This window comes from Eublepharis macularius, chromosome 5, assembly GCF_028583425.1.
Source record: "Eublepharis macularius isolate TG4126 chromosome 5, MPM_Emac_v1.0, whole genome shotgun sequence".
Lineage (NCBI taxonomy): Eukaryota > Metazoa > Chordata > Lepidosauria > Squamata > Eublepharidae > Eublepharis > Eublepharis macularius.
In genome coordinates this window covers 94,162,238-94,190,009 of record NC_072794.1, presented here as the reverse complement: position 1 = coordinate 94,190,009, position 27,772 = coordinate 94,162,238, and the positions used below count along the sequence as shown (strand labels likewise).

At 41.6% G+C, this 27,772-nt stretch overlaps 1 protein-coding gene across 1 annotated transcript; it reads right to left on the bottom strand.

Moving 5' to 3' along the window:
• PDZK1IP1 (PDZK1 interacting protein 1) lies at positions 1-27,093 on the bottom strand. The gene is made up of 4 exons (XM_054981581.1): positions 26,932-27,093; positions 4,348-4,456; positions 2,411-2,506; positions 1-967 (listed from the first exon to the last, which is right to left on the bottom strand). Exons 1-4 carry the CDS (start codon positions 26,996-26,998, stop codon positions 883-885), a joined length of 357 nt encoding a protein of 118 aa, XP_054837556.1. The 5' UTR covers positions 26,999-27,093; the 3' UTR covers positions 1-882.
• Positions 27,094-27,772: the final 679 nt, after the last annotated feature.

Here is a 27,772-nt window from a genome sequence, read left to right as displayed (position 1 = left end):
TTACAAATACATTTCTTAATTTATTTCAAATTTTAAAATATGAATTGAATGATAAATCATTTTAATATTGGCATATTATAAATGGAGTATATTCCTATATTGAAAAAATGTGCTATATGAAAACCCTTATCCAATAAATAACAGACAAGATGCAGTAGAATGTAACAAATCGATCCACTTGTTTGATGTAGGTGTGGGAAGAAAGCAGATAAGCCATACTGCTTCATATTGCTCTTCTCCAAACTCGAGTAACAGGTGGGTCTCTGTAGAAATTCAATAAAGGAATAAAAATAAAATGGTCGCAGTCTCTTGGAGGATCACTGTATACTCCTCTCCATGAATACTACTCACAATTCCTACGTAACTGCTTCCTCCTTTGTTAAGTTACGTGGCCATGAATCATGATACAAGGAATTACTGTCATGGAGGATCAGCCACTTCTAGCCAAGAAATCCTCATATAGTGAGTTAGAACATCCCAGTGGTTTATGGAAGTCTTACCAATGGATTTAGAGGCTGTCTACTGCAATTCAGCAAAAGCTGCTAAGGTACTAACTTGGTAGGGATGATAGGTGGGTATGGAATGAAGGCCACATCTGATAGGTTCTTTAAAAGTACAAGATTCCAGTGGTGGGCCCCTTATGTGAAAAATCTAGAGCCTCCTTAGAACTTAGCCCTTAACACAGAAAAGATCCAATCTGCAGAAGTTTGAACAGAAAGGAAGATCTTTGAGTTTCACAGGGCAATCAGCCTTAGCGGAGCAATTAAATCCACACACAATAATTCATGATAAGAATTGGTATTATCATGTATGGGGTATAGAGTTTGTAATATGGAGAAGATTCTTTTTTCAAAAATCGAGAAGTGATGTCCAGGGATTATGCTACATTTCAGTAGAAAGAACTTCAATTGTATTTCCACAATCATTCTCGATAGTGTTTTGATACACATGGTGGCCTTCTTCACACCTGAAATATTAAGAACAATAAGGTCAGATATTTATATGATTTAAAAGGCCTGTAAACTGAAAAGATGCAAATATATGAATTATGTACACTGTTGACCTCCACTGTAAGCAATCATGCTACTGAAAAGCTGTCATAAAGGAGGGTAAAAGCTCTCACAAGGCTTTGTGAGGTTCATTATGCATCCTGCAGCATCTCAACTATCCCCCATTTAAGGCTGCAAATCTCCAGGTAGGGTCTGGAGTTCTCCCAGAATTACAGTTGATCTCCAGACAGCAGAGATCAGTTCCCCTAGAGGAAATGGCAGTGTCAGAGGGAGGAGTCTATGGTATCATATTTTCATTGAGCTCTAGGGTTGCCAGACTCCAAGTGATGGCTGGAGATCTCCCGGAACTGAATTCCAGGTGACAGAGATCAGTTCCCCTGGAGAAAATGGCTGCCTTAGAAGGGGGACTCAGTGGCATTATACACAGCTGCAGTCCCTCCCCTCTCCAAACCATACCCTCTCCAGGCTCCACCCCCAAATCTCCAGGAATTTCCCAACCAGGAGCTGCCTGGCAACCCTGTCGAGCTCCCTTCCACACCCAAATCCCACAGGCATCACCTCCAAATCTCCAGGAATTTCCCAAGTTGAAGCTGGCAACCCTACCTACATTATACTATCTTCAGACTTTGAATGTGATGACCTTACAATGAAGTTTCACCTTAGTAAGAAGCTTCTCAATTTTTTTCAGACTACTTGGACAAATGAAACCCTTAATAGAAATAACTAAGAAGCCCAAATGCAACATGTGTTTGTTTGGTTGGATGGCTAGGTGATATCCTCTAGCCTGCTAGTTAAAATCTGCCTCACACAAGCCATGCTGTCTACACTCTAACCTTCAGTGCCGAAGCAAGGGGCAAATAGTGACAGGGCTTTTTCAGTAGTGGTGCCTCATCTGTGGAATGCCTTTCCCCTTGAGGCTTGCCTGTTGTCTACATTACTTTCTTTTAGGTGCCAAGCCAAAACATTTTTGTTTATCCAAGCTTTAGTCAAGGGGCTGATGTTTTAAAATCATTTTATACTGTGTTTTTACTTTGAAAATGGTTGAATTTGTTTAAGCTGTTTAGTTTTTTTAAAAAAAAATCTCTGGCCAGGGTTGGTTAATACTGGGTTTTAATGTATAACTTTTAATGTTATGTTAAGTCATCTCAGGAAGATTCCCCAGGAAAGGTAGTATTAAAATCCCCTATATAGATAAATACATAAATAAAATATTTACCACATGGTTAGGTCAGGTTTCAAGCTATGGTAAACTGGCATGAAATCAGTCAAATTTAATGAGACAGAACAAATAAAGATTTTCAAAGGATTTCATGAAGATCCACTTTCTCAACAAGTACCTTATAATGTATACATAATTTGCTTTATATTTATGTTTTGTTGGGCTAAGAAAGGACCCTAACCTGAAATTTGCAGCAGTTGTAGAATAATTTCCTTCTGTACCATTGGGAATGGTCATGTCTGCCTTGTTGCCCTCATTCAAGACCTCTGGATCATTCCTGTCAAAAGAAACACATTGAGGGGAAATTAGAAATCCAGGAGGATGTGTATAATGTTTGGAAACTACCTTTTCATTTCTCATTTGACCATTATATAAAATTGTGCTGCAGTTTCTTGTGTCATTTTCAAAGATAGACTGGTCAAGTGGAAAAGACAAAGAACTATGGGACCCAGATAATACTGGTTTAACCATTTTTACTATCTGAATAAAGCTGAACAAGATCCACATTTCATCCATACCGCCCCCCCCCGACCTTTATGACTGATATACATACAAGAAGAGTAAACTGGCTTAGGAGTTGCTGTATCAGAAAAAGAGTTTAATGTCCATTTATAGTACAGTTTTAAGCAGAGTTACACCCTGCTAAGCATATTAACTTCAATGGATTTAAAAGGGAATAAATCTGGATTGAACTGTTAGTGTGTGCTTAGTTGCGGATTGGCAATAATTCAATGTATATGTGTCAACAAAATTATTTGGTGCAAAATTTGTAGTGGTTTTTGTTAAAAAGGGAAACACTAATACTATGGGTTGGATCCCATCAGCTTTTTTTATTCCATCTCATCCGATTGTCGTCCTTACTACAACTCCTGTCCTATGAAGCTTTTGTCCATACAGGTGGCATGACTCTCAGCATGGCCTCGGGGTGGTCAAAAGTAGAGATGGGCACGAACAGCAATAAGAACTAAAAAAAGCCACGAACAGCCCAATCAGCTGTTCGTGAAGGAGCTGTTCATGAGGCCCCATTCTAAACGAACAGGTGGTTGTTGCAAGCCTCGTTCGTTGCTGTTCATCAAGCCAGATAATCTGGCACTTGCAATCCATTCCCTTGGCAACCGGAAGCAGGGACTGCCTGAACTCTGTCTGAACTCCTGCTGTTGACCTGGAAACCCCAATCTAATCCCAATTTAGCTTGATAGGCAGGTCTTCTCTTCAAGTGTGGAGCTCCAAATTTGTTACAAGGAAGCAAAGAGCAGGGAGGAGAGGGCCTCCCAGCTCTGGTTTTGCAGACAGTGAGGGAGAGACAGTTGCTGTTGGCATTTTGAGAGAGAGACAGGGAGAGTGCATTGAAGCTTGAATTTTCTTTCTGTGTGGTGGGATGGAGATCTACCTCTTCAAGTTCCAGGGCTGCTGCCAGGCTCTGGGCCAAGCTATTATTTATTACTGGTAACTTTCCTGCTGCCTACTCAGGTAGGGTTTCTGAGAGTGGTGTGGTAGGGATCTTGATGGCTGGAGGAAAGCCTGCTGGCCCCCACGAACAATGAACAACGAACATGTTCGTGATCAGGTCATGTTCGTCAATGTTCATTGTCCGTTGTTCGTGGATGGCAACAAAAAACAAACACCATGTCTGGGGGTTTTTTTCTGTTCATGCCCATGTCTAGTTAAAAGATATCCCTCCTTTTTTTGCCCATGAAAAATTTATATGATCCAGCCCTTTGGTTTTCAGCTTTACAATTTATGTGTATTTATATCATGGCCAGATATCCTAATCATGATATAAAAATACTCACAGACTTCCATTTCCATTCAGATTTTGCTTCACTACTCTGATCATTATTTTCTGTAATATTAGTCTCAGAAAGGGAGATGGGAATTTTTTTAGCCAACATTTTGACTTAGGACTGCTGTCTTCAGGTTAGACCATATAGCAGAGCAATGTCACTTTCCCAAGTCAATGGGCCCCATAAAACATGAATAAAAAAAAACAACAACCAAGAATATTTTTGTGAATAGCTTCTATACCAGATTCCTAGACAACCAGAAAATTATTGAGGGTGAAGGAGGAACAGAACAGTTGCCTCAATGCTCTTTGGAGACAAAGAAAGTAGTACTTACTCTTTATCCTGGCACCAGAATTTATGGATGATAAAGACAATTCCTGTCAAAGCCAAGAACACAGTCAGTGCAATGAGTCCCTGCAACCATGGCTGAAGTCTCCCCTGAACTGCCAAAATAAAAAGGAATAAATCCAGATTACACTGGGTTCTCATACTAGGAGGCCAAGCTTCTTCTACACTTTTTAAATATACTGTCCACAAGATTGTGACAGAGCGGGTCCCTATTTCTGTTCAATGTCAGGCTTACTGCTCATACTTAAGGAATAGTAAGTAGGAACAGACAGTACAGCCACTCTTCCTTCTCAGTGAACCAAGGCACTCATGCATAGCCATTACATTTTCCAGAACAAGGTATGGTGAGTATCCACAATGGTGCCAAGGATGTACAATGGTAGAAACATTGGAGGCAGGAAAAGAGTGTCTTGCCCTGGAATCTGCTGCCACAAGCAATTGTTTTGTGTTGTGTAATAGTAAGGCCAGCTGCGATTAGCAATTTCTCCTCAGAGTGATTCCTCCATGACCTTATGAATAACTATCCCAGCCCAACCAGACTATGCTGCCCTCTGAATGCCTCTTTCCTGGAACAGAAAATGCCCAACCTTTGCCTCACCCTGAAAAGAAAATAAGACTGTATTTTTCTGAAGCTATAATCTGTTGCTAATTGTGATGTTATGAAGAGGATTATGGAGATTGTGAGTACAAATAAGCCTGTCAAAAGAAGGGCTGTGCTGAGGCTTGAATGTACCACTGAAAAAATAACTGCAGGATTGAAAAACATCTTGACTTTCCTGCATTTGTAGTTTTGGATTTTGAATATTCAGCAAAGAGAATCCCTATGAATGCTGCAAGCCCATTTTTTGAAAACCTGAATTCTAGACACCATTCTATAGCTAGTGTCAAAATATCTAGTAAGACCAAGGGAATGATAGGAAGCAAGCTGATATTAAGAAAAAAGAGCTGTAAGCGCATGGAAGACACACTATAAGCAGAAGAACTCAAATGTTTGGAATGAAAATCAATGGGTGAACATACCCAGCAGGCAAGGTAAGTAATCTGCTTAGCGTAAAACACCATGTTTGAAATACAGAACTGTGTTGGAGCACACACTACAATTTTTTTAAAAAAATTACACAAGTTTTAAAAAAAGGTTCATCTCATGAATCTCGAGTATAAAAACACCATAGAACTTTCATATTGCTACAGCAGACTAACATGGACTACCAACTCAGGGTTGGGAAATTCCTGGAGATTTGAGGGCAGAGCCTGGGAAAGGTGGGGTTTGGAAAGAGGCGGGACCTCAGCAGAAACCATTGAATTCCAGGGGAATGAATTTATGTAGTCTGGAGTAGAGATGGGCACGAATGAAAAAAAACCCCAAACACAGTGTTCATTGTTTGTTGCCGCCCACAAACAGGGATTAATGAACATAAATGAACATGACCCTTTCACAAACATGTTCGTGTTTGGATGTTCGTTGGGGCTAGAATGGGCCCCTCGGAAGTTAGAGAGCCCATATTCACAGGGAGTGTTCAGAAGGCTCTCCTCCAGCCATCATCCAAGTTTGGTCAAGATTGCAATACGGATCTTGGAGTTATACATTCCCAAAGCCGGCACCCCAGGAAACTTCCATTCGATACAATAGGAGCCATCAGTTGACTTTTGCCCCATTTCAAGAGATGGACCCTAGACCCCTGGCAGGCTCTGGGAGGCAGTATTGGTCCACCTCCCTTGTAGGGGGTGGGAGGCTTGGCTGCACATCAGTGGCACCCCCCATGTGCCCGCCCGCCAGGCCTAGGAGAGGCCGGTGTCACCAAGTCAGGGAGATGGGCGATGATGGTGGCCGTCCCAACTAGTGGGCTCAGGGAGGCAGTGTCAGGCCACCTGCCTTGTAGGGGGCAGGGGGCTTGGCTGCACATCAGCGGCACCCCCTATGTGCCTGCCTGCCAGGCTTAGGAGAGGCCGGTGTCGCCAAGTCAGGGAGATGGGCGATGACGGTGGCTGCTCCACCTGGCAGGCTCGGGGAGGTAGTGTTTGGCCACCTCCCTTGTAGGGGGCGGGGGGCTTGACTGCACACCGGTGGCACCCCCCGTGTGTCTGCCCGCCAGTCCTAGGAGAGGCCAGTGTCACCAAGTCAGGGAGATGGGCAATGTCAGTGGCCTCCCCACCTGGCAGGCTCAGGGAGGTGGTTGATGGACTTGGCTGCCACCGCGTAACCAAATGTCTCTGAAACCCTCTAGCCAGACATTGTGGCGTATGAGGAGGCCTTGCACGCACGCACACACCCCAGTGGGTCAGAGACCACAAAATATGTCCACCAGATGGGGACAGCATGGCATCACAGCAGATGCTGATGTCCGCACTTCACATGGTCCGGAGGCTAGGAACGCAGCAGAGAGTTAAAACAGTAGAAGACGCGATGGAGAATTTAGCAGACACGCAACAAACAGAGATGAGATTGGTGAAGGGGAGAATGTCAGTTGCAGAAACTAAACATATGGAGAAGCAGCTACGTTTTCGTGGCTTGCCAGAAGTGGAAGGAAAGTCAGCGCAAGAACAGATGACTGAGGTGTTGGCTGAGTACCTGGGGAAGGAGGAGGAGGAAGTTGTGGCTATCCTAGATGTGGCATACCGTGTGAATTCGAGAATAGCAACCCAGAGGAAACTACCAAGAGATGTGATTGTGCAGTTTACAACACGAAATATGAAAGAGAGGATTGTGACAAAACAGTTTCAAGATCCATTGGAGATTGATGGCAAGACGATTATTATAATGAAGGAACTGCCCAGATCAGTGTTACTGGACCGGAAAAAATATAAAGTGCTAATTCAGATTTTGAAGGACATGAAAATCAGGTACAGATGGGAGTTACCGGAAGGAGTGTCCTTTGAGTTTGGAGGGGCCAAAAAACGCATCAGATCTGAGCGAGAGATGGAGCGATTTATTAAGGACAATGAAAAAGACTTACCAACAAGATCATGAGTATGGAGTGTAAAGTATTATCTTGGAATGTAAATGGACTAAACTCACCGAATAAGAGGAAAAATACTTTTCACTGGCTACTAAAACAAAAATGTGACATTGTTTGTTTGCAAGAGACCCATATCAGAAAGCAGGATGTAAAATATTTAAAATCTGGAAAATTGGGCAAAGAATATGTAGCGGCCTCCAACAAGAAAAAAAGAGGAGTGGTGTTGTACATAAAAGAGGAGCTACAGCCAAAATTTGTTATGAGAGATGTGGAAGCTAGATTTGTAGCAGTGGAATGTATTTGGAATTTAAAGAGAGTGTTGGTAGTCGGACTTTATGCACCTAACGGTGCAAAAGAAAGCTTCTTTGAGGATTTAAGGAAGCATTTAGACGATCTTGCATACGACCAGATAATTCTTGCTGGAGACTTCAATGGAGTGACAGACTTGGAACTAGACAAAAAGACTACAACGGCACAAAAGAAAAGAGGACTATTACCAAAGCTTTTTTTTGAGTTGATTCAACAAGAGACTCTTGAAGATGTATGGAGGAGAGAATATCCTAAAAGCAGACAGTTTACTTTTTATTCTGCAAGGCATTCTACATTATCAAGAATTGATATGATCTGGGCCTCAAAAGACTTAGCATTATGGACTAAGGAGGTAGAAATAATGCCTATGGTAGGCTCAGATCACAACCCAATTATGTGGAAATTTGGAAAAAAGAGAAAAAGGAAAGCATGGAGAATAAATGAGGACTTGTTACAGGAAAGAGAGAATATGGAAATACTGAGAAGAGAGACAAAGTTTTTTATACAATACAACGTGAATAAAGAAGTACCAACCAATAAAGTTTGGGATGCTTACAAGGCGGTTGTAAGGGGCATACTAATGGACTTAAATGGTAGAGCAAGAAAGAAGAAAGAGGAGAAAAGACAAGAGATTGAGGAGAAAATAAAAGCCAAAGAAATACAGCTAAAAAAGAGACCAGGGAAAAAGAAGGTATACCAGGAAATTAAAATACTTCAAGAACAGCTAACAGCAATGAGCAATAAAGAATTGGAGTGGAATCTCAAAAGACTGAATCAAAAAGCGTTTGAGGGTGCTAATAAACCTGGGAAGTACCTGGCATGGCAATTGAAGAAGAAAAGGGAAAAGAAGATAATAAATAAAATTTGCGAAGATAACAAAACGTATTTGGAGCAGGCTACCATTAGTAGAGCCTTTTATAAATTTTACGCTAAGCTGTATAATAAAAAAGAAGTAAACAAAGAATCAATAGCGTCATATTTGGAGAAAACCAAACTTCCAGAAATCTCGGAAGCTTGGAGAAATAAGTTGAATAGTGAAGTAACTGACGAGGAAATAAGTAAGGCAATACAATCTGCAAATCTAGGAAAGGCGCCAGGGCCAGATGGACTTACGGCTAAATTCTATAAGACAATGGCTAATGAACTGGCACCATTCCTAAAAGAGGTGATGAATGGGGTTTTAAGGGATCAAAGGATTCCAGAAACTTGGAGTGAAGCGAATATATCATTGATCCCAAAAGAGGGCCAAGACCTGACTAATGTGAAAAATTATAGACCTATATCGCTACTCAACAATGACTATAAAATTTTTGCGAAGATATTGGCGGAGAGATTGAAGGGGTGGCTCTCGGAAGTCATAGAGGAGGAACAAGCAGGCTTTTTGCCAGACAGACAAATAAGAGACAACTTAAGGACAGTGATCAATGCTATTGAATATTATGACAAGCGTTGTGACAAAGAGGTTGGTTTCTTCTTTGTTGACGCTGAAAAAGCGTTTGACAATTTAAACTGGGACTTTATGTTTGCCACTATGGAAAAGCTACAATTGGGAGAAAGATTCATCAGAGCAATTAAGGAAATTTATAGAGACCAGACTGCAGCAATTGTGGTGAATGATGAATTGACCAAGAAATTGACGATAAGTAAAGGAACAAGACAAGGTTGCCCGTTATCTCCATTGTTGTTCATTTTAGCATTGGAGATTCTGATGATACAAATACGTCAAGATGATGAAATTCGTGGAATAAAAATAAAGGACTATTCATATAAGGTCAGAGCATTTGCGGATGACATAATGTTAATTGTAGAGGACCCATTGGAGAACATGCCAAGAGTGATAGATAAGATCAAGGAGTTTGGAGACTTGGCAGGTTTCTTCATTAACAAAAAGAAGTCAAAGATATTATGCAAAAATATGACTAAGCAGAAACAACAATTGTTAATGGAAACAACGGATTGTGAAGTAACAAGTAAAGTGAAATATTTGGGAGTCGAATTAACTGCAAAGAACATAGATCTATTCAAAAACAATTATGAAAAACTATGGACTCAGATAGAGAGAGACTTGATTAAATGGAATAGATTGAATTTGTCATGGTTGGGCAGGATTGCAGCAGTTAAGATGAATGTGTTACCAAGAGTAATGTTTTTGCTACAGACAATACCAATCATCAGAGACTCCAAACAATTTGAAAAATGGCAGAGGAAAATATCAGATTTTGTTTGGGCAGGCAAGAAGCCTCGAGTGAAAGTGAAAGTTTTACAAGATGCAAAGGAAAGAGGCGGAATGCAACTGCCCAATCTGAGACTTTATCATGATGCAATCTGCCTAGTTTGGTTGAAAGAATGGATGACATTAAAGAACAAGAAACTATTAGCCCTAGAGGGATATAAAAAAATATTTGGATGGCATGCATATTTATGGCATGACAAAGTAAAGGTCAACTCGATGTTCCTGCATCACTTTGTTCGGAGAAGTCTATACATAATCTGGAAGAAGTACAGAATTTATCTACAAGAAGGAACCCCTTTGTGGGTGGTTCCATATGAGGTGATAGACCCGAGAGCTGTTGATAATGAACAACAATGTTTAACGTATAAAGAAATAACTAAAACTGAAGCATCCAAACTTAGAATAAAGACACAAGAGGAACTATCACCTAACTACGATTGGTTCCAGTATAGACAGATCAGAGACTTATATAATTCGGACTCTGTAAAGGGAGGTATACGAATAGAGAATTCGGAACTAGAGCAGACCCTTCTTAAAGAAGATAAGAAAAGAATATCCAAGGTATACCAAGTACTGTTGAAGTGGTATACCGAGGATGAGATAGTTAAAACACAAATGGTGAAATGGGCTATAAACTTTAATAAAGAAATAACAATGGAGGCATGGGAATACTTGTGGAAAACTACAATGAAGACAACGACATGTATTAATATCAAAGAGAACATTTATAAAATGATCTATCGTTGGTACATGACACCAAAGAAGATTGCGCTAGGGAATTTGAATACTTCTAATAAATGCTGGAAATGTAAGAAGCATGAGGGCTCCCTCTATCATATGTGGTGGTCGTGTGAGGTAGCCAGGCAGTACTGGGGGGAAATAATAAGAGAAATGAGTGAAATTTTACAATTTCAAATTAATAAGAACCCAGAACTCCTGCTACTGAACTTGGGAATGGAGGGAATTCCAGCCCAACACAGGACGTTGATATTTTATATGACAGCAGCAGCTAGACTTTTGTATGCGCAAAAATGGAAAGTACAAGAAGTGCCAACTATTGAAGATTGGACTTACAAATTGCTGTATATGGCTGAAATGGATAAGATGACAAGAAAATTGAGAGATCTGGACTCAGGGCAGTTCAACACAGACTGGGAGAAGCTGAAACAATACCTGGAGAAGAAATGGGAGGTGGGAGGAAAACTGTGGCAGTTTGAGAACTACTGAAGTATTGAAGTAGAGGGGGGAGACTTTACCGGGGGGAGAAGAGATAAATGTGAATTAATAAGCAGTCAGATTAATAGATTGACATATATATAGATATATATAGGTTAACAAACAGAACATAGAGAAAATAATTAATTATAAGGACTAAATATAAGGAGCGATTAACTAACAATATTTTCTTTTTTTTCTGACAAGTTTTGTACCAAACTGAATGTCTGAAGATATAGATGGGTCAAATTGATTGACTACGTGAGGAGAGATATATAGAACTATTATAAAAAGATAGAATGAGTAATATATATAGAGAATAAGTCAAATTGTTTGATATAAACGAATGTATGATCTATATGGTTTATGATATATAGAAATATCTGAAATTGAAAAATTGGGATAAATTGTTTATCTAAGATGGAAACAAAGACTTACAGTTTGGGCATATAATGTTAAAAATAGTTAAGGATGTACTGCTTAGAATAATGGAGAATATACATTTGTTTTAGATAGAGGAAGCTAATAAAAGTAAGGGAAAGGGGACAAAGGGTTGGAAAGCTGTTGGAAGTCAACAAAAAGGGGGGGGAAAGGGAGGGGGTTAGAGATGAAAAAATTGGGGAAAATTGAATGTAAATGTGGAAATAATGGATTCTAACCCAATAAAAATTTTTCAAAAAAAAAAAAACATGGTCCGGAGGCTGTTGCCACCCAAACACACCGGCTGGACATGGTGCATTGGACGGTTAGGTACATGGGCTAGATAAGTTTCTTGATAGACAGGTACATAGCTGTATGGGATAAGTGTATAACATAGAGGGATGCATGGATACATTGGATACCTGTATCGGATGGACAGGTGAGACCGATATAGTGGACAGGGATATTGGGGAGACAGGTGTGTTGCATCAATATAATTTTTGTCTTGTCATTAGACAGTTGGAATGGAATAACCAAGGGTGAAAGTGTGGCCTGCCTCTCACATGGAGAAGTGGAGGCTCACATGTGGGCAGTCGAGGCAGTGGAAGATGCCCTCACCCCATTTGTGGGGGAGGCATTGGTTCCCCAAGGAAAGGGAATAGTGGGCAGACAGATAGGTGCCTGCTTGGAGAGGTGTGGGCTGTAGCCAGCATCACCCACCTGCCTGCCATCATGGACGTGGCGGGCAATTCAGCACCCTAGAAAGATGGCATTGCAGTGGAGGCTGATGCCATTGAGGGACGCTCCAGCCAGACATGGTGGACCCGGGAGGACAGTTAGGCAAAACAGATCCACGGATGACGTCATGGGATCCACCTGGAAGGAATGCAAAGACTGCTGCAGGAGAACCTTGCCCACCCCTGGTGTGTCTAAGTGGAGGCTGCTGCTGACATCATCCACCTTTCTGCCCTCATAGAAAGGACGGGACTCATTCCCCACCACTCAGAGGGGACAGCAGGGGCCATGTATAGGGGGCACTGTGCTGCACAACTAAATGTGCAACAGCAGCTGAGCTGTCTTGTGCCCAAACGTGGTGGCAGCAGACATCACCCACCTTCCTGCCTTCGTGGAAAGGACGGGATTATTGAACCATTCCGCCTGGTGTAAGGGGACAGCAGGGGCCACGTATAGGGGGCACCATGCTGCACAACTGCATGTGCAACAGCTCCTGAGCTGTCTCTTTCCCAAACGGGGTGGCCGCAGACATCGCCCACCTTCCTGCCTTCGTGGAAAAGATTGGAAGGATGGGAAAGGTCGTTGGGAAGGGTCGGAGTGCTTCCAGAGAGGGAGAGACTGAAAAAGAGACTGGGAACTTTTCATGGACAGGAGGACGAAGGGTTACCTGCTGCAGTGCGGAGCAGGAAAGGGAAGACCATAACATTTGTGAGGCCTCATCCGAGGTGCCCACTGAGCTTGGCCCCAGACCTTGGAAGCAGCCCTGAGAACTGAGGAGGGCTTGAGTAATACCCCACCACTCACAGAAACCTGAACTGAGCAGGCAGCAGGACAGGTAATAATAATAATGAATATGTTGGCACCAGAGCCTTGCAGCAGCCACAGGATCTTGAGCCCACAGCAGCGGAGCTTGGCCAAGAACCTCGGCAGACTGGGGTGGCTCAGAGCCCAGGCAGGTCCAGGTCTAGGGAGGGATATCCAAGCAGTTGGAGGTTGACCTTAATAAAGGTCAAAATGTCCACCAAGTCCGGGTGCAGACGTGCACAGCAGGCACAGAAGAGGTTTCCCAGGTGGGAGAACACTCGCTCACTCTGCATGCTGGTGGGAGGGCAGGACATGATGTTTGTGGCCACGAAGGACAGGTCCGGCCATATGGCAGATTTACTTGACAGAATACTCCAACGAGTTGGACTAGGGGGGCTCGGGGGGCTCCTCAAGGTACTCTCACACCATGGCCCCCGCCAAGTCCTCCACCATGAGAGACACACCCACTCTGCTGCGGCCAACCAGACAGCTCACTGATGAGGACCAGAGATCGTGTGGGCCCATTTGGGTGGGTCTCTCCTGGTGTGTCTCTGTTCCCACCTCCTCCCCCTCCTCCACCGCCTGCCCCTCCCCGTTTCCCTCCATCCTGCCTTTTCTGCCTGGAAACGGAGCACCACTCTGCAGAGCTCCTTTTTCCAGTGCTGCATCTCACCCTCCTGCATGGCGATGCTGCCCTTGATACAGGAGTCCCAGAGGGAGGCCATTTGGTACAGCACCTCATGGAGCAGAGGATGCAAGCACTTGGCCATGCATCCTCCTCACAAAGTCCTCATGTAACCGATTTGGAGCTCCACACTTGGAAGGAAGACCTGCCTATCAAGCTAAAAGTTGGGTTTAGATTAGGATTTCCAGGGCAACAGAAGGAGTGCAGACAGAGTTCATACAGTCCCTGCCTCCATTGCCAAGGGAATTTATTCAAGGTGCCTGGCTGACTAGTTTCATGAACAGAGGACGAATGCAACAAACAGGACTTGAAACGACCACTTATTCGTTTAAAATGGCACCTCGCGAATAGCTTGCTCGCAAACAGCTGATTGGGCTGTTTGTGGCTTTTTTTCGTTTGTATTGCTGTTCGTGCCCATCTTTAGTCTAGAGATAAGTTGTAACTCTGGAGTGGGAAAGAATACAGTGGTCTTGCCCTCACAGACAATGGTGTGCTGCTCTACCCTCTTCTACATCTTCCTAAATGTGCAGCATGTATACACTTTGGTCCCATCCTCACAATCTGAAACAATGGAAGGGGCCAGTATGCTCAATTGCAAGCTGGGAATACTCATTCCCTCTCCTCCTTTATGGGTTTGTTCTCTTATTCCGAATGTAGAGATATGTGAGATCACTACAGAATTATATAAAGTAAATAATTGTGACACGTTTCTCATATTTTCTCTTCATCTCTTATTTCTTCCTAAAAAATAGTGTATATATAAAATTTTATAAAAGACTGCTCTGCACAGAAAGGAACACAAAAGTCTTTTTTTCCCCATGTTTAGTCTTTGAAGGAAATAATTGTCCCTTTACATTGTATTGTTTTAAAGGTTTTGTATGCCTCCATTTTCCTTCTATTTTCCTGAGGCAGAACTAACTTTGCCTTTCCTTAATGAATCTGTTTAGTTCTCCACTCAAATTCTAGGGTTTTTTTTAAAAAAAAAATAGCTTCATCTCTTTAATTTTCCAGCTTGCTTTACAATTCAGTAAATTATTTCATGATAAGAAAAAGACACAAATTGGTACGTGAGTTCTTCCTTGTGCCTAAAGTGTTTCTTGACGCATCTGCAGAATCCCAGCACAAAAGGTTCAGACTTCTAAAGGGGGCAATATAACAACAATTGTCCAGCCTTGGTTAATGCTGGACTAAGTCAATAGAAGCAAACCTATCCAGCATTCTCACCTGCCATTTTGCATCTTGCCGAGCCTTTGGAATGAGAACATTCTGTGTGTCTGAAACAAACTCTACAGGAAGGGAATGGCTTAGCACAACATTAGCTTAGTCAAAAATCTGATCCAAGAACTAGAAATTGTAGAGTTAGTTGACCAGATGGAAATGAGGACCAAACTCTTGTATCCATAATATAGCAGATAAGAGAGATTCTCAGTGGCACTGCCTACAGCTTTTCTCCCTCCTGCAGGAGAACCTGTGCTGTCCCCCTCCCCTCAAAACCTTCTTACATAACTATTAAAGGCATAAGAGTTCTATTTTTCTTGGCCTCTGGTCATCTGTATAGAATTATAGGGCTGGGATGAACTTCACAGCCTGTATCATTCCCCATCACCTTCCCACATAAGTCAGAAAGCTGCATCTGCTAACAGTTCTAAGAGTCTGTGAACTCTAAAATAAGCCCATGTTTTTTAAAAAATGTAAAGTTCAATGCACTGTGTTGTCTCTTCTAAATGAGGTTCATCTGAGACCCAAATTACAATCAAAGGTGTATCTTAACAATAAAAAGCAGCCATAGGTGGGATCCAATTTGTATTAGGACCATGGAACTAGAACAAGGGGTGAACCTTCCTAAACACACCATTTCCTCCAGTAGAAATTCCCCTTCCCTGAACTGCTTGTAGTTCCAGTAGGGGAAAATCCCACATGTAATACCTGGGTGTTGTTTATAGAGATGATGCAGTATTCCCAGAATGTTTAATTGCCTAAACAAATAATGGAAATAATTTTTTCATTACCCTGAAATTAAATCATCTCTCCACGTAATGCGGATAGTGAATCACCTGCTAGAACCAAGCATTTGTGTTGAGCCCCTCCCCCTTCAGCATAGATTGCCATAACAAGCTATAACAGATGGGCGAGGGAGTGCAATACCAAGTACAAGAAGCTGATTCTTCCTTTGGTGCTAAGTATGTTAATACAAGTAGGGGAACCACAAGACTTGCAAGGGGAATCCCATTCTCTCCCCCCCCCACACACACACACACTTCATTTCCCTGCTTGCCCAGCCATACTGCCTTCCTCAGTGCCAGCACCTCTGCCTGCCTGGCTCACAAAGTAACAGCAGAGGCAGGGCAGCAGCTTCCCTCCTGTCCCGCCTCTCCTTCTGCCCCATCTGTTTAGTTCATGATTTGGCAGGCAGCTGTTCTTCCAACTCCAAAATGATGGCCAATATGCAGCATCACAATGATTTTTCTTTTTTTCTGGATTGTTTTTTCTTTTCTGGATTTTTCTGCAAACTCAGGGTTTGCAGAAAAATTACTCTTCTCTGTACCTGGCCCCATTCTTTGGGTTTTTCTGTCTGCACAGAGACCAGGTTCAGAATTAGATATATGATTAGCCTTCTAATCTTATCTGAGCTTTTGCATATGCATCACTAGCAGACATTTTAGAAGTGAAGCTTTCCTGTCATGAAGATACAGTTGATTAGTTTCTGGGATAATGTGGATAAGTTTCCTGAATCTTGATTATATGTTTGCGCATCAGATTGCTGTTCAAGACACTGGAGCAAACCCAGTTTAAAAAGCTGTCAACCCTAAGTGTTTGTAGAACATCAAACAGTAGTGTTATAGAGCTGCTTTATGAGTAGATCTGTGGCCATCCGGGCCACCTTTTGTATGTTTCTTTTAATTAATTTAAAAGTTTTAAATAAAATTCTAATATTAAAAAAATGAGTAGATCTATTGATGGAAAGAAGCAATGCTTCAAACAGCCACAGCTTCGTAGTGCCCTACATTACTACTTTTGGGTATCTACCCGCAGAAACAGCTGGTCCTCCAGAACGTCCCTTTAACATGTTTTCAATATTCACACTGTGATTAAAGAATGCCAAGCTGTAAGCTTAGGTTCAAAAATGTATCTGCAGAAAATGATTTTAAATAAGATACTTCTTCTTTACCCATTTTATTCCTCCTAACACCCCTGTGAGGTAGGTCAAACTGAGAATTAATGACTAGCCTAAGATCATTGGTGAGTTTATAGATGGATGAATATTTGAATCAAGACTTCCAGTTATTAGTCTGACACCTTAAACTTGCACAACACATGATATATGATTATTAGCACAGAAGAAATGAAGGTATCGTTCATTTTGTTTTAAATGTCTTGTTGCTCAGTTCTGTTGTAAGAATCATAGAATCATAGAGTTGGAAGGGGCCATACAGACCATCTAGTCCAACCCCCTGCCCAGTGCAGGATCAGCCTAAAGCATCTCTGACAAATATTCATCCAGCCTCTTCTTGAAAACTGCCAGTGAAGGGGAGCTCACCACCTCCCTAGGCAGCTGATTCCACTTTTGAACTACTCTGACCGTGAAAACGTTTTTCTTAATATCCAGCCTGTACCTTTGTGCATGTAATTTAAGCCCATTGCTTCGCGTCCTACCCTCTGCTGCCAACTGGAACAGCTAAATACCACTCCATAGGAAGCATGCAGGTCTTGTTCAAGGTATACCAAAGGATTGTTGATCCACCCAAAAGAACAGTCAGGGAACAGTCAGTGCTCATATTTTTGGGGCTTGAGTCCAAGATAAACACATGATGCAAGAACGCCTCAAACAACAGTGGCTCTTGCTTAAATCACTCAATTTTTTTAATGGATAATCAAAAAGAAAACTTTTTTTGTAAAGTGTGCTGAGAGGCATAAAGTATCCTTCTGAAAAGTGATAAGTTACATCTGCAATTTGCTCATATTTCCCCAACCCCCAATCTTTCCCCATAAAAATCTCTAACAAAAGGCAAGCCTCCTTTTTCACTACAAGAGTAGATTAAAATAATCCTTTTCAGGAAGGACCTTTGTGGAATCAGAGTGAAACTACAATGGAATAGGATGCTGATCTCAGGCCAAGTGTACCTCTTGCAAATAGGGTAACTTTAAAAGAAGCAGTCCTTCAGGCATATGAATCCTAGGTATAAAGCCCTTTAAAGCTAAGAGCCAGTGCCCTGTGTCCAGAAACACATAAGCAGTTAATGAAATTGGAGTTACATATAATTGTCATCTAACACTGGTCAAGAGATGGGTCACCATACTCCACACAAATTAAAGAACGTGAATTACTTTCAAGTGTAGCACCACACTAAGCATATTGTAATAGTCCAACCTGTATGCTGCACTGTATGGATCAGTGTGTCTAGGCCTAGGTTAGGAAATTGAGGAAGGAAAGAGAGTTCAAATTAGATTTAAATGAACAAAAGCACTCTGAGCAACTACATCAATGTATTTTTCAAAAATTAAGGCTGGGTCCAGGAATATCCCTACATTTTTTGTTTGAAGAGAGTTTGCTTGACCCCATCTAACCTCTGCAGTTCTTCCAGAGAAGAACATCTGCTTTCTACACCAATATAAATTCTATCTTGTCTGGATTCAGTTTCAGCTTGTTCACCCACTTTCACTTGTCCATGGCAGCCAGGCCCTAATTCATGACAGAGATCTCGAGGTTTTGACCAACAGTTGGGTGTCATCCACTAATTATGACACCTAATTCCAAAATGCCAGATGGTCTCATTCAATGATCTTATATAAATGCAGAAGAGCATTGTGAAAAGCTGGGTATGGGGAACACCACAGGAGAGTCCCCATAATGTTGAAACATTCTCTCTGAGGAAACAATCTGTTAAGAAAGAGTGAGCCCAATGGAGGCTAGCGCCAGACATGCCAAAAACTTGTTTCGCCAGTTTAACAAGATAGCATACTCAGCTGTATCAAATGCTATAGGCAGATCTAACAAAATTAACATGGTGGAAATTCCCCTAAGTTTGAGGTCTATCAGTGCAGCTGAAGTAGTTTTTATCTCATAAGCAGGCTTGAGCCCAGAATAAAATGTATCTGTCAACATAACTGGCCTTGCAAACACTTTCAGCCTTAGATATTTAAACTTAAAGTATAAAGCTAAAATGACAATCTCACATCACCATCCCCACCAGGATTACAAGCATTTTTCTGGTTGAGCCAGTATGACTAACAGCTTCATGACAGGCAGAGATAAAGTAAGTGAAGATTTTCCCAGCAGAGTCAGGAAGTGTTAGGAAGAGCCTTACCTGTTCAATTTCTTCCTATTATGTAAGTGATAAAAAAATAGGAGGGCTTCCCAGGAAAAAAGTGGCAGCACTATATCCCACCCTCTCCTTTAGAATGATTTTTTTAAAAACACACACAATGAAGGAAACAGGAAAACAGCTTCCCCTCTGGAATTTGTTGAGTAACTGTTTCAAATTGTATCATAGTCACATAGACCAGGTTAAAAAGAATCCGCCTGTCCCTTTAACAGCATCTCAGATTCCACAGAAATGCAGCTGCAGCTTTTCTGGTCCCTTCCTCGGTCTCATTCTATTGTCACAATTCATGTGACAATGTCTTGGGAACCCTAATTGTGCCATGTGGAGGTATTGCCACATATTCTTCTGGAAATACTCCTCTGCTCTTGCCTGCTGTAGGACAGTGAAAAATGCAGCAAGTGAATCTCCATGAGGAAAAGATCAAAGAACTATTGCAATACCAGTTTCTTGGTGATAATTAAAATCCTTCTAAGAACTGCATTCCTTTCTGAGGAAAGTCTGCCAACATCAGAATGACAAGCACTCACTAGGTTGCAGTTAAAAAGTTTGTAATCTTAGTTCCAAAATGGATGGAGGGAAAGGAAGACAGTGATGGGCAATTTGTTATAATTGGATCCTGAGAGTCACATTATGAAAGACTCATTGTAATCTAATGGTTATCGGACCAGTGTACTAAATACAATTTACCTTGAGGTCATTATTTGTACTTTGTTCAGATTCAAGAATCTTACTTTTTTTCATTTTCAAATATTTATTTAGTTATGCTTAATAAACAGTTACAAATCTAAAAAAGATAGTTATTATACAATGATATCAAATAAATTTTCTATTACATATATTAAAGATGATTTCTCTACAATGATATCAAATAAGTTTTCTTACAAATGATGTTTCATTTTTAGATTTCAAATAAAGGTTATTAGTATGAACTACTAAAAATATTTTTTCTTGAATGATATCTTAAGACCTGACATTACTGTTGATAATTCTTTATGTGAACATAAAATGATTATATTTCTTTTTTGATGATAATCAGGTTATCGATATAGTATTTCGAATTAGATTCTTGTATTATTATGATTAAATGAGTCTTGTTATAATGTCAAACCTTCTGGAGGTCAAATACAGATAGTAATAGAAAAAAATAATAATTTTGTAACCATTAGTAGAAACCTTATAAACCTTTCTGGAATAACCCCTCCTTCCCTTCCCGGCTCCCTCTCTTAAATCTATCCCCTCATCTTCCCTTGATACTAATGTCTAGGTTGATTGATTAATAGGTATTTTTATTTACTGATTAATAAACTATAAACTAGATTAAATTGAATTTGCATACAAAACACTTCTCTATAGCCCTAGAGTAACACCCTATAGATTACTGGTATTTCTTATACCAAACTTGGAAAACTGTAAAAAATAACTGGAGGCCACTCCCTCCCCCCTCCCCCATACCTCTATTCTTGTACAAGATTTATACATTATACAACCATAACATTTTTACTGATTATTTTGGTTTGCTCTCAACTTAGTTTTTTACATCTCCGTTTGTTCGTTCTTTGTTTGCTAGCTGTGTCTCGCTAGAGTCTCACTTCCCTTGTAAGGTGATAGGAGATTAGGCATTTTTCTCTTCTGTGAGGTTCTGTCACAGATCATAGGCATCTCAACACCAAGGTCCTGCAAAAGTAGCCCTCCAGATTCCCGATCTGTAGCTTGGTAGATGGTGCCTTGTATTTGTACTTGAAGTTTCGTATAGTTAGTCCATTTGCGCTTTTCTCAATGCTTTTGTTGTAGATCTACATTCTCCTCTTTTTTCTGAAACTGTAGATGGCAGGTCTGTATTAGGATTTGTGATCCTTTATATGGGATTGAGCCTTTATTTCTTGATATTTCCAGAATTTTACTCCTTGTCTTTCAACCTGGAATCGTAGCTGGAATGTCTCTGGGTTCTTTAATTTTTGGATTTTTTTTGCTCCCCAGCCTTGGTGATAATTGGGGCTGCTCCCTTTTCAAGCTGTGAGTGCTGTGCCAGCCATGACTCTAGAAAGAAGGGCAGATCCACATTTAAAGTTGTTTGCTCCTCGTAGTTTCTGAATTTAAGATTTGATTGTTTTGTTGAGATTTCCATATGTAAAATTCTTTCTTGAAGCTGTTTGTTCTCCTGTTGTAACACAGCTAATTCAGACCGCAGTGATGTGCTTAATACCAGCGCTCAGTTAGCATTTTTTGCTGCTTTATCTAAAGTCGTTCTTATTTCTGTTAGTTGTTCTTTAAACGGTTGGAGTAAGATTGACATTTTATCTATTATTTTTTGTTCCATATGGACGAATAATTTGATAAGCATCGGATCAGCTGAGCTAGGTAAGTTAATCTTATACTCGCTGTTTTCATCCGCCATTTTAGTTGTCTTGCTTTCTTTCTCTGCTGCTTGCTGCAAGGTTGTGAAGAAGTCCTGTAGCCTTTTAGAAATGTTTGACTTTGTTGTTTTCTTCTCTGTGTTTTGTTTACACATATTCTTTTCCTTTTTTTGATTTAAAGTTCTGTTATGATGATTTGTAATGAGGAATTAGGGTGGGGAGGGTGGAACTCTCTTTCCAAGCGTCCTTTTCACTCAAAGCTGGCACCACGCCCCCTTCAAGAATCTTACTTAGTGAGAACACAGCTTGCCTGGACTCTTGGAATTTTGCAACACAGTCCTATGCACATCGGCTCAGAAATCATTTCCACTACACTCAATTTAATTAACATTCAGGGACAATCCATTATGGATTCTGGCATTGTTTGTGTTGAATTTTTGTTGCCAGAAGTGAGCCAGGGAGCAGCTGAAAGATGCCAGAACTGATGGCCTAACAACAGTAGAACCATTGTGCATTAATAGGCATTAAGACTTAAACATTAATAAAAAATCAACTTCAGAAACTCCTCAGTAATTAGAATAATGTTCTGGGGTTGTACCATTCTAACTTTAGTCCTCTAAAGAAAATAAGGCCTCACTCCTGTTTCCTTTAATATTGTCCTGTAATTCTGCCATTAAAAACATGATTTTAAAATATTGCATAACAAAAAGGGGGACAAAATTAGTTCTGAGCTGATGCAAAAGGGGTGACATATTTCTCAAACATTTTAACTTTACAATAAACATGTTCCTTCCCCCGTTTGTAGGCCCCCAGAAAATGGTAGAAAATTCTAGATCAACATGGGAGGTCCAGGAAGATGAGCAAGGTACTGATGAGCAATAGCAGCAGCAGATCTATTCCAGACTAGTATCTTGTACGTGTTCTGAATGTGAGGCAAATCTTTAGCTGGAGCAATGTAGTGTTACCAACCTAGAGTTGCTAGCTTCAGGTCAGGAAATTGGTGGTGGATCCTGATGAAGGAGGGAGTTGGGGAGGGGACAGACCTCAGCTGAGTATAATACAATAGAGGCGACCTTCCAAGGCAGCCTTATTCTCCAGGGGAACTGATTTCCGGCATCTGGAGATCAGTTGTAATTCTGGTTGATCTCCAGCCACCATCTGGTGATTTGGGATCCCTATGCCAACCTCCAGCAAGAATCTGGATTTCTCCTAAAATTCCAAATGATTTCCGGACTACAGAGATCAGTTCTCCTAAAAGAAATGGCAACTTCAGAGAGAAATCTGCAATAGTCTGGCATCACACCCACACTAAACTTCTCCTAACTAAACCCTGCCCTCTACAGGGACCACCCTCAAATCTCCATGAATTTCCAAAGCCAGAGTTGGAAACCCTTAGCAGTGGGTCTCAGCTAGGGTTGCCAATCCCCCAGTGGGGGTGGAGAATGCCCTGCTCCCAGCCTCCGCCCCCTGCCACCATTCATCTGGCTGTAGGGCTGCCAGCTCCAGGTTGAGAAATTCTTGGAGATCTAGCAGGAGAAACCTGGAGAAAGTGGGGTTTGGGGAGGGAAAGGACCTTGGCATGGCATAATTCCACAGAGCCCATCCCTCAAAGTAGCCATTTTCTCCAGGTGAACTGATCTCTGTGGCCTGGAGACCAGTTGTAATTCCAGGAGATCTCCAGCTACCACCTGGAGGCTGGCAACCCTATCTAGCCAATGGGGGAGGGAAGGCAGGGGAACAGGCCTCCCAGGTATGCTTCTGGCATGGCATGACAACAGGCCAGGAGGGCTCCTGTGCTTAAAAAATCAGCCCATTTGGGGCCCAAATTGGTCCAGCGCAAAGTGTGGGAGCACTCCTGAGGCCTGCATGCATGTTGGAAGATAGAGAAGGTAAGTGCTGGGAGGGTAAGGGGACCTGGCAACCCTAGTCTCTCAGCTAGAGTTCCCAGGTGGCAAGCAAACTCCCAGGGATTCACCTCCTTGTCTGCCAATTGCCCAGCCATCGGTGGGAGGTAGCAAGCTCCCAGAGGTTGCCTTCCACCGGCAGGCACCTAAGGAACATGCACGTGCTCCCAACAGGTATGGTGACATCACTTCTGGAAGCGACGTTGTCGCACTGGCTGCAGGACCATTCCTGCATTTCATTTGGGGCTGATTTGGGCCACAAACAGGCTGAACTGGCCCCGTGTGGAGCATGGAAGCTCTCGCACGGCCAGCGCAGTGCTGTCACTTCCGGAAGTGACATCACCATGTGAGCTCCAGGGCTCGCATGCAAAGACAATCCCCATGGACAGCATGAGGAAAGTGCCAGGTGTCCTTACCCTCCCAGCAGGAGGTGAGAGGGACTGAGCAACACTAGTCTCAGCTGCTGCACCTATTTGGTAATTTTAAAGAATTGTTTAGAAAAAGACAATATGTATTCATTGTTTCCTGACCTCCCCCAACTCAGAGCAAAGGAAATGAAGGCATTTATTTGCCCTCAATGACATCACTGCATAGCCTAATCAGGTTCACATCTTAATTGGCCTAGGTCATGTACTATTGGGAGAAGAAAGAAATCCTAAAAATGGCACTGATCATGCAGGGGGCTGGAGCTGTGAACGATGGCAGTCATTTTGTATCTTTCCGAAGCCTGTGTCCCACACATTGAAGATGTAACCATGAAAATTCAGCACAGTACTAGGAAAATAAGGTGGCCCCATTCAAAGGCCCCATTCAAAGAGTTACCAGGTTACAAACCAGAGAACAAGAATCTACCTCTTATAGTTCTGGCCAAACAGAGGGGCAAGTTGTCAGTGGAGCTTTCTCACAACTCCCCACTGGTTTTGTCCACCCTTCTCCTCTGTTTGCAATAGTATGTGTGCCCTACAGTAGGATTTATACACCCCTACTGTAGATGAAGGAGAAAGTGAACAAACAGATGAGGGGGACAACAGGGGGAGAGCAGCTGCAGAAATCTTGTCTTTCATTTGATTTATATATTTAAAGGCAGGCTTTTTCTGGAAGTACCCACTAGTAAGCAGTACCAGCACCTCTTTCCACTGGCGGGCTTGGGCTCCCAAGGCAGTGAACATTATGAGTACCACCATCTCTTCTTTTTAAGTAAAAAGGGTATGGAAGCAACCCTATGCATTTGCAAAACCACCGCAAAGGAGTGCAGCAAGCAGTTTCGCTTTAGTCCACTTCAAAGCCAGCTAGACTGTTGCTCCCTGCTGGGGGACTGCCAGAGTACCCTGTGTTGTACAGACCTATGTAACAATGGACTATGGGGGTCATGTGGATCAAAACATATGCAGTCTTGTAACCCTTTGCTGCCATACTACCTCCTGCCTTTCCAATCCAGTGCTGAATCACAAAGCCAGCACTATGGCAAGCAGCTATTTGGACAAATCCTTGGCTGAGATGTTTACTGGCAACTTTTTTGCTTCATTCTTCCTTTCTTGCATGTTGGTATAATTGGAAATCCAATCATTACTGTGCATGAAGGATTGCATATGGACAGCAGATTTCTTTAGAAGGCAATTGTGACGAATCTAAAGTGGGTAAAGAAGAGAGTACCTGTACTTGCTATATTTAGAAAGTTATGAAAGGCAGTCTTGTTCCAGAGAGCACTTCCTGAGGATGGATTGTTTCAGCAGCAAAATCAGTTTGCTGATTTTCTGTGTTTTAATTCCTGTGAATTTTAAATCGCAGTACTTTTAAATTTGTAATCTGCATGTTTTAATTTGTTTTAATTTTGTTACTTGAAATATTATTTAAGTTTCCCAACTAGGTTGCTGCATCATTCACCATTTTCAATATAAAGAGATAAGGCAGTATAGAAATGTTTAAAATAAATACACATGTGCAGATGTATGCACGTATGGCTGCCTTCACTTGGCTGAGAGATCACTTATATATAGGGTTACCTGGTTCCTATACCTGGAGGGGAGGACCTGGCACTCACTCGGAGGCATCTCTTTGCGCACCCGTGCTTTGTGCAGGTGCGCTTCTGGCACCAACGCAATGACATCAGTTCTGGAAGTGACATCATCGTGCCAGCAGCAGGCATGCTCCTGTGCTTCACACAGGGCCAACTCAGCCTGTAGGGGGCAAAAATTGGCCCCTGTGAAATGCCTTGTCAATTCTGGTTCAGAGGTGCATTTAAAAGAGAGGGTATGACAGGCCAGTCACTTGGTTCCAGCTGCCCGTGATGAAGCCAGACATGGCTAAGATTGTGCAATAGGTACATCATTAGGACGTCAAAGAAATGAATTTTGCAACCAACTCTGTCCTACAAAACCCAGCATGTTCATTGACATGATTCTGTGATTAGGCATCTGTGCGGCCCTGTGAAGAGTAACATTATGACATGGATATAAGACGGAAATTACATAACGAATATTCAGAGTTTCAGCCACAGAAAACTCTGCACCATCACATCTTCCTCTTGGAGAGTTTCCTGGGAACTTCATGGCCACTTTTTCAAGAGGGATTTGCCCCATCCAAAAATTTGTAACACTTTTTTTAAATTAAATAATAACATTTCCCTGAGAGTCCTGAGATTAGGTTTTTTGCCTAATTTAATGAAACAATCCGTTTTCTTCTGTTAGAGTAACCCTCCCCGTACTTTTCCACAACGATTTGGATTTTTGTTATTGAAGCAGTTAGAATTGTTAATTTTGTGTGGTACTCACAACAAAAGATTTTTCTGATTGAGCTGAGGAAATTATGCCACTTGGCTTTTAAGTTTCCAACGAGCTTTGCTGCACTCACCAAAAAGAGGACTGTGCTTATAATCAGCTCTAGACATTACTTACAGTGCTGTAGCTAAAGCAGTCTAATTGTCCCAGATTCACAGTGCCATGTGGTTAAAGGCACAAACTTGTGCACACTTCATCAAAGTAAGTGAATTCCACTAAGTTCAGGAGCAATGATTTTGGAATAAATCTCACTGAAGTCAGTGAAATTTACGCAAGAACATAGGATGGGGTTGCATTCCAGAGTATCTGAAATATTATTCTAGGTCTGGAAGCTAGCTGGGGCAATTCAGTGCTGAGGGAAGAAGCTTCTCATACTCTCAAGTGCCAATCTATTCTCCAGAGGCAGAGAAACTTGTGTGTGTGTGCGTGCGTGTGTGAGTGTGGGTGTGTGTGTACATGCATGCTTGTGTACAACACAAACTAGGCAGGTATGTACAAATTCAGAAAAATAAACTGAAAATAGGCAAATATGAATGAACATATGTGAATAGGTGGAAATGTGCCATCAGATTTTTAAAAATGTAGATGTTTGCCTAACAAAAGAGGGAACAGGCAGGCACATGGCCAGTGAAAGGAGTTATGAAACATTTGTGTAAATAATCAGCAGCATAAGAGCAATGTTAGTTCCATATGGTCTTAAATTTAATATACATTTTTATAAGCTGAAATATAAATTAGAAAAATATCTCAATACGGAGTGCAAAAGAAAAAAATGTGACATTTACTAAATCTAGGTGAAAAGCAGCTGCTAATCAGTATCAAGCTCACAAAGTAGTCAAATGAAATGTGTTACCTGTCTGGCAGTTCACAGGCTCTAGACCAACCAAAAGGAAAAAACTAACAGCCAGAAGAGCATTCATGCCTGCCCCAGAGAGATGTCGCTTTCTTGATCAGCACCCTGAGTTTCTTGCTGTGAGAAGAGGCATGGGACTGTGCCCTCTCAAAAGAAGGCAGGCCAGCCAAATGTGAAATGTGAAGTTCTAAGTGTATTTGAGCACGCCCTCTTCCTAGGTAATAGTGCTAGTAAATTATCAAACACATTAATTGGAGGGTTGAGCTCACCATCATTTATGCATACCAAGCTCTTCTGACACATTCTAGCAACAGAGGTAGGGATGGAATTTTTATGTGTATTTCCTCTTTGCTCCATACGTAAGATTGTTTTGCAGTTTCATACAAGTGCAGTTGAAATTCCGGGTATGCTGCTAAAGGCTTGGAAGCAACCCAAAGAACTGAATGAAAGGTTGTAAACAATAAGGTTGAGGAACTAAAGTACTGCAGTGATTTGTAGGAGGTAGTCAATGCAAGTAATATATAATCTGGGAATATGCAGAAGAAAATAAAAATATAATCCCCAAATAAATCTCTAAAGAGGATAACAAAAAGTCTCACAGTGGAGATTTCAAGAACAAAGCCTTCAGTATTTGTCCAATGATTTTTCCTATATAATACTAAATTACAAAAAAAAAAACTATTAACAGGTTGGGTCTATTTCACCTCCTTCTTTTCACTGTTAGAGCCAGATAGAATAATTCAGAAGGCCATGACCATCTGCTTTAAGGAAAGGAAATTCAATTTCTCAGAGAAACCATGTTTTAGTATGTACTAATGGATTGGGACTTAAGAGCCCTGTG

Excerpts from the sequence above, each read along its gene's own strand:
- PDZK1IP1 (XM_054981581.1), bottom strand. The coding sequence starts at position 26,998 with ATGAATGCTCTTCTGGCTGTTAGTTTTTTCCTTTTGGTTGGTCTAGAG. Across the intron at positions 4,457-26,931 it reads GCCTGTGAACTGCCAGACAG|TTCAGGGGAGACTTCAGCCA; the intron begins GTAACACATTTC and ends TTATTTTGGCAG. Across the intron at positions 968-2,410 it reads ACAACTGCTGCAAATTTCAG|GTGTGAAGAAGGCCACCATG; the intron begins GTTAGGGTCCTT and ends TTAATATTTCAG.